This window comes from Salminus brasiliensis, chromosome 19, assembly GCF_030463535.1.
Source record: "Salminus brasiliensis chromosome 19, fSalBra1.hap2, whole genome shotgun sequence".
Lineage (NCBI taxonomy): Eukaryota > Metazoa > Chordata > Actinopteri > Characiformes > Bryconidae > Salminus > Salminus brasiliensis.
In genome coordinates, this window is record NC_132896.1 from 21,684,048 (window position 1) to 21,697,700 (window position 13,653).

The following is a 13,653-nucleotide window of genomic DNA, read 5'->3' on the forward strand; positions in this document are numbered from 1 at the left end:
TGCAATGAATGAGATTTACATTGGTAGGCCAAGCATACCACGGCAGCTATGAGACAATGCAAAAATGCTCTCTCCTCAAATGACCAAAGACAGGCGTCCACCCCTCTGGATGATGTACAGTCATTAATATGGGAGCAGACACAGAGTGAAAGACAGACAGGCAGTGATTTAGTGTGAGAGAGGAGAAGGCAAAGCCGGGTAGAGGAGAAGAGGGGGCACTGGTTTGAAAGACATGGCATGCCAACTAATAACTCTCACGGCTTATTGCTCCAATACCATTCCTGTGCAGTGCCATAAAAGCTTCTCAGTTCTCTTGAAGTTACTGATTCCTCTCCTCTATTATTCAGGATTTATAAGAAGGAACCATCTATTCTGTTACCAATGGATCGAGTAAAAAAAAAGAAAGAAAACTGCTCCATCAGCCTTATTGGCAATCATTAAAATTTTACATGAAGTAGAAGAAAAATCCATCTCTTAGACAGCCAGTTAGCACCACAGTAAACATGCTGTGTAGGGGATCTGAAATCTGTGTAGGGGAAAACATAAGTATTTGGGCAGTGTCCCAATTTTTTTACACTACCACAACATACTTCAAATGAATACATAATCAAGACATGATTAAAGTGATTAAATAATGATTAAAGTAAAATAATCAATAAACATCAGTCACCCAATTCCACCGCCAGCCATCCATGCCTATACCATCTACAACATTTGACAGAAAAGATGGTATTCTTCAGATGTGAAACACTTTAGTTTTCCATTCATACTCTTGTTCCTGACTTCACTAGATGTTGCAAAAGGGCTTTTCCTTGTCAAGTTAAAAAATGTTGCTTTTGGTTCTGTGTCTTCCAGGCCTTTTGGTGTTGCTGAGCACCCAAGAGCATTTCTTCCTTTTATAAATTTGTTAAATTACTGAATATTTGTGTGCAAAATATCCATGAATATTTGTGTGAAAATATCAATGCATTTTAATGAGATTCATTCATTAATTTCGCATACACGACTTCCAGGTGAAAACATTTTACCTGCAACCTTACTCGCCACGTTTAACTCTGACACACAAATTCACTTTCCCAAACATATATCGCTTCTGCTCCGACTATGTAACCTATGACGCTGTCTGTACTTTCTTTGCTTTGTCTGAGCCAACATGGAGAAAGTGTTGATTGTTGCGGGTTCAACAGGAGAAATTACACAAGTAATTTCAAGCGGATTATAAAATACAACACAAGCAAGACGCCACATGGCACACAGCCAGTTACAAGGTGGGATTAGATGGTAATTATCTTTTTTTCAGTTTTTTTTTTTTTTGTAGTTTTGATAGCACGTTAGGTGGTATGTGAAACTGCTGAAGCAAAACAGAGAATTATTTACCCTACTGATTTCTGGCCTGCTGGCAGCCACGCCCATTTAGCTAGGTAACACAAACTGCAGAAATCCAGTGACTGGGGCTTTATATGATCGTCACCTCACACAGAGTTCCCGTGAACAGCTACCAACACTTGGAATAAAATCCAGTCATTTTGTCTCCTTAATCTGTCATGAAATAAGTTAACAGATCACACCTGGTCATGAAACTGTTTATCAGTGAACTGTCCAATCACTTTTGAGTATGTGAAAACTGAAGTACTATGAAAAACATTGGACGTTGATATCTTAACAGTTCATGCAATATATGTTTAACCTTCTTTTAATTAAATCACATCTTAATTGCTTCATTTTAAATCCAAATCCACTGTGGTGGTGTACAGAGGCAAAACTACAAGAACTGTATCACTGTCCAAGTGCTTATTGACCTAACTGCTTGTATATATGTATGCATGTATGATGTCAAGAGGGTGTGTACAGACCCCCGGTCCTCAACACTGTCCTTTTTTGTCAGACATGTCTAAGCCTTGGAATTGTGTTGACACACAGACTACATTGTATGTCAAGTTCTTAAGGAAACACACAGAACACACACACAAACTAATGTATTTTGAAACTATTTAGTAACTGCCTAAGAGTCTTGCACAATCTATCACACAGTTGCACACAAAATTATGCACACACACAAAAAGAAAAAAAAAACAGGATTTCTGCATGCTGCTGTCATCATGCAATGCCGTGCAATTCTGACCTGACCCACTGGAGGAGGCACATCTGGGAAGGTGGGGTCTGCCCTCTAGTCCAGTAAGAGTATTGTACCACCTAATCCAGTAGTTATTCTTCTTTCCAGGGCACACAGGTTACGCAGCCCAGCAGACTTTTGCAGACTCCTGCAGATTCGCTACTCATGGACCCCAAACAGAATATTGTTCTTTGGCCCTACTGATTTCCACACAGTGGCTGCTTGTAGATTAACTCCTTGCATTACAACTTCCCTGTTCTTAATTTGCTGTTTATGGAGATAGGGTTTGTTCAACACCTCAATCTATTTTTAAACTTAAGTATTAGTCATCCCATACAGAGGCAGCCTCAGCACATAGCAATTTATGAAATTCATGAATATCAAGAGCTCTCTCTGTGAGGTTTGTGGCAGTCATTATACATCTTACTTCTGTGGCTTTGAGGTTTAGATGGTTTTACAGCGTCTTGGTTTACACTTAAAGCTCAGAGAGAAGAATCAAGAATTATTATAGCTATTACTATGTAATTGCGAATGGGAGCCTAACCAAGTGACTTCAGGTTCACGTGCAGAGGCCATACAGAAGAGATTGATCTCAAGTGGTTTCCATAGTGCTTCAAGTGTAGTGCTTTTAGCATTGGGGTGAGAGATGTCCCGGGGCCTGGCAGGCGCTGCAAGGCTGAAGATAGCACAAGCGCATAGGCATTGGGTTCTATTTGCTCCTTGGGTGGTCCAATAGCACTGAATGAAAGCTAATGACCTCCAAGAGCACACTTGTGGGTAATTAAGCATTGCTGATCTCTCCGCTTCCAAGGACAGTAAATATGCTGTTGGTGAAATAAACAACAATTACAGTGACAAGTATCAGACTAATTGCATTATCATAGGGAGGGGCCTGAATGTGGAGGACATAAATATAAATGGACCTTTAGTATCCTAAAGGTCCAGAAAGGGATTTAAAAAGGAGAAAAAGAAATGGGTGTCCTAAGAACGGGCCAGACTGAATGTCTTAATAGCATGATTATGGACTTGCCTGAAGATTTGATATGCTCGGTCTGTGGTAAGATTTAGTAAAAGTGTGCCAAGAAGAACACATTATTTTCACAGGGAGACATTGCTGCTTATATTAACAAAGCAAAATCAAGTAAAAGAGAGTGGCAGAAGCAAGATAGGGGGAGCAGAGCCTCTAAACCAGTGGGATTAGTACTAAGTAACTAAATGGGCCATATCACTTTTCCATTACCAGAGCGGAATAGATATTTGGACTGCAAAAATTTAAATGAAAAAGTGGAGAACCCATGCACCATGTGGGCATGGGTAAATGTTGTACACTCTCCAGCCCACCTTTTTTCTTTTTTTCTTCTTTCCCTTTTTAGCAAATGGAAATTTGTCAACAAATCTGAGAGGCCCATCAATAAATAAACTTGCCACAAATAAAACAAATAAATAAGTAAACATGGGACGAGCTGCAAATGGGCAGCCTTCATGATGGAGTGATGTCAGCCAGGATCAAGCCTCAGTTGTGGGGGAGTGCCTGAGCGGGGGATGATTCCTGCTAAACGCATGCCCACAATCACACAGTTGCATGCACACACACACGCAAACATTTTCTTCTAAGAGCAGAGTCTACAGTCCACTAAACACATTTTTCTCTTTTATTCAAGTCCCTCCCTGTGTTTCTGCCTATCTAAAAATGCACTTCCTCCATCTCTGCCTACTCACCATACCTTAAGATGTATTCTTATTTTGATGCCTTCCCATTTGTCTTTTACTGTTTACATATTTGGCTATTGTAAGGAAATACCTGTAATCAATCAATCTCTCTCTATCCTTTTCCTCCCCTCTCCACCTCTCTCTGTGCTTGTGCTGTTGTCACCACTGCGGAATTCATGGCTTTGACAGGAGTCCAGTCTGCCTCCTAGTTTTGTGCCGCCATCAGCATCTGTCATGCGCAACTCACGTGCTCCGCTGCAGTCCTAAATCTAAGGTTCACTCCTCATATCCAGACTTACACACTTAATCGGAAAAGCTAATGCTAGTACCAATGCAATTCCACCTTTCAAAAGGCAAACTACTTGGTGACAAATTCACCATAAAAGAGAATGAAAGGACTGGGAAGTCTGTAAGGTATTTGGTCCTAAATTCAGAGTCATAGCTTTGGCTTTTTCCAAAGTGAATTATGGCTATATTATGAATACCTCATGCCGGGAGCAAAATCAATTCAGTCGTGAAAATGTGCCAGAGCAAAATCAGATCAGACTCTCAATTATATACTGCTCAAATATTTCCTTGGGTAAATTGATCTGCTATTGACAATTAACACCTAGCATGACCTTTTATACAAGCACACATGCACTGACACTAGTGTGCCTCTAGTTGCGCGTAGTTATCAGCATGTCATGCACACTTACTGTGCCCCACTGCTGCCCTGCATCTCACATTTAATCCACAAAAAACATTCTAAGTAATGTTGAAGCTAATGCTAGAACCTAAGTAATCCCAACATTTAAAACTACAGCTTTTAGTCATAAGGAACTTGCTGTTTGCTATCATAACACATGATGACATTCACCCCAACAGAGAATAATAAAGTAATGCATATCTTACTCCAGCAGGGGCAGTATGATGCTTAGTCTGGTCATTCTCCATTTTCCTCAGCAGTTCATACAAACATGTGCTAGCCAGACCAAACAGAGTTTCACATTCAGTAAAAAAAAGTTTTGTTTCTAAGTTTTTATAATTATAAAAGCAAAATTTAAGATGAATATAAATGTAATGTCCGAATATAGAGCTTAAATTTTTTTCATTTTTTTCTTCAACTCATATTGTGCAAAGTGTGAAATAAGTGTTATAATATAAACATAATATAAACCATTTTGTTGCAGACACATGTATAAAATATGATGCTAATGATCTGGAATTCCATAGGTTTTAAATATTTTGCTACTTTTTAGATACATCCAGAATCATAAACATGGCTGTAGATGATTAGATGACAGCTGTATAAATGTCTGGGAATTACATTTTTATTATAATAATGAAACTAAATATTTTTTGTTTTCTTGTTTTTGACAACATGGTTCAGAATATTCTAATGCATGTTGAGTTTTTGGGTTTTTTTTTATTTTTATAGTCAGCACAAGAGTCTATGAATCTACGGGCTTCAGAATTCATCAAACAAGAGTGAATTTGTTCTGTTAACTTGCTGCTCAGTCAAACTGCTCAGTCTTCTCCAGTTCTATGTATATCATATAATGAGTACTCTCTCACATTTTGCCCTTATAACCCTAAAAGCCTCTTTATTGCCTGCACCCTTCCCCACAAATAGCAAACCTAAAATATGAATTCCCTTAGCAGCACCTGACAGATCTCACATAGCTGAGGACACACCAATGCAAACACTGTTCAGCCACTATTTGTCTTTCGTAATAGACACTGCGCGTTTGGGAAAAGAGAGGGGAAATTAAACTCAGAGCCATCATCAGCCAGTGTTCAAAAGAACTATGAGCTTTCTCCGTAAAGCTGTATTTATTCCGATTACCACTTTTAGAAGCCTCTCTAGATAATAGCCTGTGAATATGCTCTAATGCACTCTGTAGAACTTTCCATCTCTTTAAGCTGAGTACGGCGGCTATGGTTATTCCACTGGAATATTATGAAGCCTATATTTTAGAAATGGGGTGTCCATAAGTTCCTCGGCCCTAAATTCAGAGTCATGGCTCTGGCTTTTTCAAAGTGAATTATGGCTATATTAGGAATGCCTCACGCCAGGAGTGAAATCAATTCAGTCGTGAAAATGTGCCAGAGCAAAATCAGATCAGACTCTCAATTATGTACTGCTGAAATATTTGCTTAGCACTTAGGATGACCTTTTGTACGAGCCTATGCGCTCTGAGAGTGCCACTGCTTAACACGACTGAATGACTTGGCTAAAAAAAAAAACGCAAGAAAGAGAAAAGAGAAAGATTACCAAAAAATGAAGGAAAAAAAATGGTTTCAGTGTTACAAAGCCATGGCAGGCAACTATCTCAGTAAACATAGCTGGAATGTTGTCTCTGTTTTGTCAAGAAACAGAGAGGGAAAGAGAGAGAGAACAGTTAGTTAGGTGGCCCTCCTCTCAGCGTGCTGGCCTGCACTCACATCAATCACACTGGGGGAGATAGCCATGGACAAAAGCAGCTGAGTCTGAGGTCTTCTATGGCGCTGTGCAATTGACTTCTCCCGAAAAGGGTTTGTCGCTGGAGTCAACCTGGCCTTCTCAGCACACACACAGAGCACAGACGGCATGCAGTCGCGGTCAGCTCCAGCAGCTCAGTGTGAGGGTAACAAGCCGCTGTCTGTCTTCTTTCAGCAAACTTTTGAGTTTGAAAGGCTCTGGTTGGAAATCAAATAGCATGGGCCGAGACGCTCATCGACAAGCACGGAGAGGAGCCAGGACCTACCTAGGGGCCACCAAGTTTTAGCGTTGTGATTTATCCTCCAAGAATAAATGTGGGTCACACACGGCCTGTTTAACTGCTTGCTGCCTTTAAAGTCCACACATCAAATATATGCACTAAGAGCATTCAAACGCTACATAAAATCCTGACGCCTGTCTGGGCTCCCTGAGCATCCTGACAGATGACCCTCACTGGTTTCTCCAGCCCTGTGCGTCCACAAAAGAACCACAAAAAGAAGCATCTCTACTTTGGGATATCAAACTACTACTTCTGTCAGGCCTGGTTTCTCCGTCTCTCCCTATCTGCCTCTGCCTTCTCCCCAGAGTTAAAAAATATCCTTATCTATCACAAGCAGGTGATAGGTTTCAAGCAATCATCTCCACAGAGTGAGGCACTTCCTTCTATTGATATCTGGGATCTACTAAGCCATCCAAGCCAATGGCAAGCGCTGTGGCCCCTCAGTCCCCTCGGCCCTGAGCAAATCACGTTAGCCCCACTTCCTTTAGGAGTGCCCCTGGGGCGCGCCACATGAATAACATCTATCAACACCCTGAAGTGGAGTGCTTCAGGTTTGGGAGGTGGGGGGTTTAGCTGTCAAGTAAAAGAGCTACACAGCAACTCTCCTATCAGATGTATGTGTGGCATTTGTGTCTGCAAGTGAAATAATAGAACAGAGAAAAAGATGTATATATATGATAAGGGGCTAATTGCTATGGGACCTGATCATAATCTCATGTTTATACAAAAACACAGATTAATTAAGGAAACAACTACTGGATCGGTCTGTTGATTTAATGGTGCACCGTCAAAGAGGGTTAAAACAAAAAAGCCAATGAAAACTGCTAGTCTCATCAAGAGGCATTAGGATATGGAAGAGGTACAAAACAAATTATAGAGAGGCTATTTACAACATGACAAGAAATAGATTTAAATCGAGAGAGAGAGAGAGAGAGAGAGAGAGAGAGAGAGAGAAAGAGGGGGGGAAGACGAAGAAGAAGAAGAAGAAGAAAAAACCTAATCTATGTCCAGAACACTTCACCCTCTGCCATAGTACTCTTCACGCTCGTTCTCTCTCTCATTTGCTACTTCATAGATTCATTCCCTTTCTCCCTTTAAAATTTCATGACTGAAAATAGGTAATTTAATCTTCATTAAACATACAGGGCTCACTTTCCCCTTTGCATGGATGAATTAACTGCTATACTCGGGTAGATTAGACAGTTGGGCTCAAATCCCATAACTCTGACAAGCATTATATCACTGCATCTCTTGTTCTAATGGAAGCATGATGATCCTCTCCGCTCAATGTCAAACCAGGTCTTTGAACATAGGGGAATTTTAGATGGACAAAGTCATGAAGGTGAAAGCCCAGGACAGTAAGGCTGATGGATCTTAATGACTCTGCAAGTTGGAAAGGTCAGATACTTCTTTTGAAACGAGCTTGATGTGTCTACAGAGCTGACCGAACAAAGGGATATGAGGGAGCTACTGGCTTTTATCTGATATCAAAAATCGATGCCTAGGATTCAATCATGTCTCCGAGTCTTTGTTTCTAAGAGGGCACACCCCTGGATCCACTGGAATATGTGCATGCTGAGACTTCACCACAAATGTAACTAAGAAGAACCTTTAGCCAACATAGTGTTTATTAATAATTTTAAAATGCTAAAAAAAAGAATACACATTTGAGTGCACACTCAAAGAGGACTGCTGGGCACAAGTGAGGCCCAAAACAGAATAGTTGTCATCTTCACTACAGAAGGACATCAGCCTGTTCAAGCTGTTACCTAAATTGCTAGAATAGCTCCTCTCCTCAAGGAGTCTTTCAAAGAGGCTGACATCCTATCAGATCACACTGAGGTAGCTTGCATTATCTAATCAACTCATGGTAAAAAAAAACATTTAAATGTTTGTAGACGGGATAAATTATTATAAAGCTACATTCTATAAATAATAATTAAAATAATAATCATGAAAAATAATATGAAAATTGCTCATCTGACTTAAAAATAACATTTATATTAAAATGCAACTGAACTCTAAGCTGAAGTCCAAGTCTATTGAATGTAACCCTAACTCTAATGTAACTTTACCCTTGAATCAAACCTATATCTCAACCCTAACATTAAAACTACGACACTAAAATGGTAAGATCAATGTTAGGGTTAGGTGTAGGGTTACACTCAACTGACAGTCATTTACATTTAGCTCAGAGTTCAGTTGCATGCAATACATATTCAGACGAATGTTAGTTTAATGTCAGGTGAGCATCTATGAGGCCTCAACAATGGACCCTCAAGTGTGGGTCATTCAGTGTTTATAGTGCTTTACAATTACTTAACTGTACAGAGAAATGCAAGTTCAACATTTGCAAGCTCTACATAACTTTCAGTATGTAACTTAACATTGCTCTGTTACTGGATGTACAGAATAATTCTGTCCTACAAGACGATCGATACAAAGTCGAGAAAAGACGTTCAGCGAAATTTTAGCTGCATTTACATTTTGATAAAGGAGACAAAAGCTATTCTGTATCTCACTGTGGTGTGTAGCTGAGGATGGCATGCAGCCATGTAATGGTAACATGGTGACAGAACATACTGGAATAACAAACCAGTAGTTTATTGTTAACTGTGTCTGGAATGGAGAGTTTGGGTTTTGTGTACAGTGGGGTCCAAACATGTGAGACCACATTGAAAATCTGGGAATTTCTTTCTCATTTAAAGACATTTTTTGGAGTCTTATCTTTTCATTTGAAGTACTTGACGGAATTACTCATCAGAGGCTTCAGAACAACTTGTTAAGTCCATGCTGACTTGCTGTCATTCAAGCAAAAGAGACAGATACTGGTCCTTAAATATTCTGAAATATTCTGTGGTTCACACAAACTGTTAAACAGATCATTTCAGCTGTGATGAAAAGCTCTGTATTCAATTCTGATCAAATACAAAAATGCCAGAAAGTCAGATTTTAGGGTAGGGAACTGCAGCTGTAGTACTTGGTGGCAAAACTTTCAGTTGAAGTGAATAACACAAAATATGTGGTTTGCTGCTTTAAACGTTAGAACAAAGGAGGCAGGGGAAAAAAAACAGAAAAAAGGAAATAAATACCATTTAAAGAGGCTTAAAGGAGAAGATTGCTCCCTCTGCTACACAGTGTCGTTATCTTAAGACATTTTTGGTGCTGGTGGTGATTTTGTTTTATTTTATGGTTAGGTAATATTTCATGTTCATTTGTATTTCAGATAGGATGGTCCTCTAGTGACCAGCAGCATCCACTCTGCATATACAGTCCTTGAAGGCATGTTAAACAATCAGAGACCACAAAGGCAACATTCATTTAAGCTCCAGCTCAGAAACTGAGCTTTCTGTCAAGGATTCTGCACAGAAATGTAATATTCCTAAAACTCAAACAGAAACAATGCAAACACATGAGCAGTGACTGTGTATGCACATGCATATTGAATAGATTTCTAATACAGGTTTGGGTGTTTCCAATGCTATTTTTTCACAGGCATTCGACTGGTGTCACTGATGCAGGCGTGCAGCATGGCTGTGAGAGGATTGCAGGATAAGGGGGTGCGCAGATTTAGTACACTAACAAGTCATTTCAGGCATATGCAATATTTAAAAAAAAGGCCCTCACAGAGAGAGGAGCACTGTCACAGTTGTTCCAAAGTAGGCCAGGGCACAGAAAGGCTAGAATCCATTAAAAGCAAGTATTTTTGGGTTCTGTGCATCGGTTGACATTCTCTAGCATAATGCCAACCCACAGAGGAAGAATAAGGAACACAGGGAAAATAAAAAAATAAATGAATAACAATCCGTGGACGGGTGAAGACAGCAGCCCTTAAGAGCAAACACTTCTCAGAACTTTCCACAGGGGGGGACATGCTGCCATGCTCCATATCTGTGGAGAAGTGCCAGTTGGACACCTACTGTGCGGTTGCTGGTCACACACCGGAGAAACCATGCTGAGCTGATGCCTCTGTAGAGCACATGCCTGAGCCTTTAGGCTTCAAAGATACGACTCTCACTGTGATCGAAGGCTGATTCATAGGTGTGCTTGGTGAATCACCACCAATGTGGAGCAACAAACAAAATTACTATGAATCAGATGCGAGACATTTATAACCAATCCCTGTTAACAAGGATAATATTGACTGCTATGATAACAGGAGTGCATACTGTACTGCAAAGTACTGCACAGCATTGTACAAATGATTGACCAATTGCTTAGTCAACCAATTCACTATGCAAGACTAAAGTAGGATGGTAAAGTAAGTAGTAAATCACAGCAAATCTCAAAGCTTTAAGTAGTGCACAAACTGTTCCTCCTTCCCAGTTTTAAAAGCACAGCTAGATTTCTTTAAATGTGGACCAGCTCTGGTTAGTTCTGGGGGAAATGTTACAGCCAGGAAAGCAGGGGTAGCATGTATATGTTAGCCATTCTGTTTTTGTTTCACAACAGGAAAATGGAAAACAAGACATCAACAAGATGACATTTGATTTATGAATTGATCTATGGAATTGGAAATAAAATTATTTTAGATGTACACATTTAGAAAATAAGGAAACAATCTGCTGTCTGATTTCAGTTCTCGACACCAATGCTTTTACATGCTACACTGTTAAAAGTATAAGATCCTTGAGACACTTCTTCTTCAACTGTGGAGAAATCTCATAAGATGCTTTACGGAACCTTTACAAAAAAACTAAACAAAAAAGGTTCTCTGAAGGTGCCTCCATTTTCAAACTGAAGAACCTCCAAAAGTTCCTCAAGGATCAACAGTGCAAATGAAAAAATTTATATCTCTTCTGCTGAACCCAACAATGCCATGCATGCAAAGTAACGTCAGGTTGCAATGGGTTTTGTATGTGCGAATCTGTAGCACAATCGCACAATCTCTAATAACAATGAATAACTACTAATAACAAATAATATAGCGTTATTGTCTTAAGCAATAACCTATTTAAGCATAATAAAAACATAAAACAAATCAAAAAAAAGGAGGGAAAAAAAGGAAATGCTGCCATTACTACTTTCTTTACTACATTAAGGGGCACTGTGCTAAACAAATTGCAAGTCAAGAAGATTGCAAAGAACAGTGAGGCAAACAGATGACATATGTATATTCCAAATCATTTGGGGGCATCTTTGTTGGTGCAAAACTGCTTTCAAGTACTTTGTGTACATAAATCAGACAGTAGTTGCTTTCCCAGTGTTCCAGTTTTATACATCAGATCAATAGACTGTTTTTTTTTTTTTTTTGAGAAACGAATCCTCAAATGGACAACACATACATACACCTTTGGTGAATTTAACTGCAAACACAGCCTTATTATGTTACCATGATTAGCACCTGGCCACCGAGGGGCTGGACTGGTTGGGCTTTGATCACCTGCAATATTGATGAAGTGGACATAGAAAGAGAAACAGAGATAGAGAGAGAAGGCGACAGAGGGAGAAAGGAGGGAGGGAGAGAGAGAGAGAGAGAGAGAGAGAGAGAGAGAGAGAGAGAGAGAGAGAGAGAGAGAGAGAGAGAGAGAGAGAGAGAGAGAGAGAGAGAAAGACACGTCAAACATGAGGTATTTCAGGAGTTCGTAACCAATTACCCACTTCGAAAACTCTCAGTGTTGTCAGACTTCAGCCCACACACGAGGGTGACCGAAAAAAGAGTGAGAGAGAGAGAAAGAAAGAAGAAAAGGAATGCGAAAGAACAGAGACAGTGCAAGGGAGAAAGTCTGGTCCAAACTCTTTCCCCTGCCTCTTCTCGCTCCCTGTTGTCAGTCTTAGTCAAACAGATGTCAGACGGAGAGGGCCCGAACAGGGGATGGGAGGTGAGCCGAGAGCAGCCTTTTCTCCCCAGTGGCGGCAGCCTGGCAGGCTCTGTCAGGGGGGGCAGCGCAGAGGGCCTCACAGCCTCACTGAGTGGAAGACAGGTTTGATATGGCATGACACCTTACTTATTCATGCCCTCTTATTAGACCTCCATGCTGGCATGAGGGATCATGGAGGAAAGTTTTTGGTTAGCTGAGAAGAAGCACAGGTAAGCGACACAATGCAGGGATATATCAGTGTGCAACAACATTTCCAATACAAGCTGGACTGGTTTATTTTGTTGTGCTCAGCTAGGATCTTCCCCTTTAAGGATGGCTGATAAATAAATAAAGACTTTGGCATATTTTTTCCGTTCCTAAAGCTCTTAATGATATGTATAGGCTTTTGTTCTATCGCTCTGTACACAAACATGCCGTGCAGCCTACCTCTGGGAATTTCTGATGACACAGGTGAGTTCACAAGCAGTAAATCTGCATGGACAAGGACTTTGGAATTAGAATGACGTTTTGGGGCCACCGCAACTATAGCAGAAAAAAAGCTGGAGTGGGTATAGACACTTGTCTCCCTGTCCTTGGCATTTCAATTCAACATGGCACCTCCACCAGGTGGCCTGTTTTGCTTCCCCCTGTGTCTAGCAGATTCATCATGGCAAGACAGAATATGTTAACATTAAGATTATGTTAAACCGTTCTCAGCGGACCCAATCCCTACAACCCAATTTTATTGTAATCAGTGGCTTATGAATGACTGTGTAGAAATGAATCTGTTATGAAGTGCATCCGAGACATATTGTAAAACATAATGAAGAGTTCTACAATGCCTGACTACAGAAGGGCCATAAAGTAAGCCAATAGAGGAGTGTGTGTGCATGCGAGTGTTAGAGTGCAAAGGAATGGCACCACTGATTTGTAAAAATAAATAAATAAATAAATAAAAATAAAATAAATAAAAAAAAATTAAAAAGGCATTTGGTGAAATTGATGCAAGAAATGAGGTTCAGTGATGGCTGCTTAGTGTTTACTAAGAATAAGAAGGTGTGCGTGTGTCTGATTGCTCTTTAAGGAAAATCTGGAGGCTGAACACTTACCAGTGCGTGGGGTTCGCTTCCTGCGATCACGGAACGCTGCACCAGACTGTAGGGCCTCCATCAGGCTGTCCATCACACCTGTCTCATCTCCTTCTGTATGAGAAAAAGGACAGAGAGAAGGAGTTTAGGTGTGCATGTTAAAGCTGATATACAACACACAGACATGTATCCATGTT

The 13,653-nt window shown here is 40.3% G+C and overlaps 1 protein-coding gene across 8 annotated transcripts in view; it reads right to left on the bottom strand.

Moving 5' to 3' along the window:
* The window catches only part of diaph2 (diaphanous-related formin 2), a 395,960-nt gene that overhangs the window by 56,989 nt on the left and 325,318 nt on the right, over positions 1–13,653 (bottom strand). For 5 of the 8 annotated variants that reach the window (XM_072664155.1, XM_072664157.1, XM_072664159.1 and 2 more), the window contains 2 exons: positions 13,478–13,570; positions 11,900–11,950 (listed from right to left, as the gene is read on the bottom strand). In XM_072664155.1, coding sequence (XP_072520256.1) covers positions 11,900–11,950; positions 13,478–13,570 — 144 coding nt within the window. The remainder of the gene's footprint in view (positions 1–11,899; positions 11,951–13,477; positions 13,571–13,653) is intronic. The other 3 variants (XM_072664160.1, XM_072664158.1, XM_072664156.1) reach the window with 2 other exon arrangements.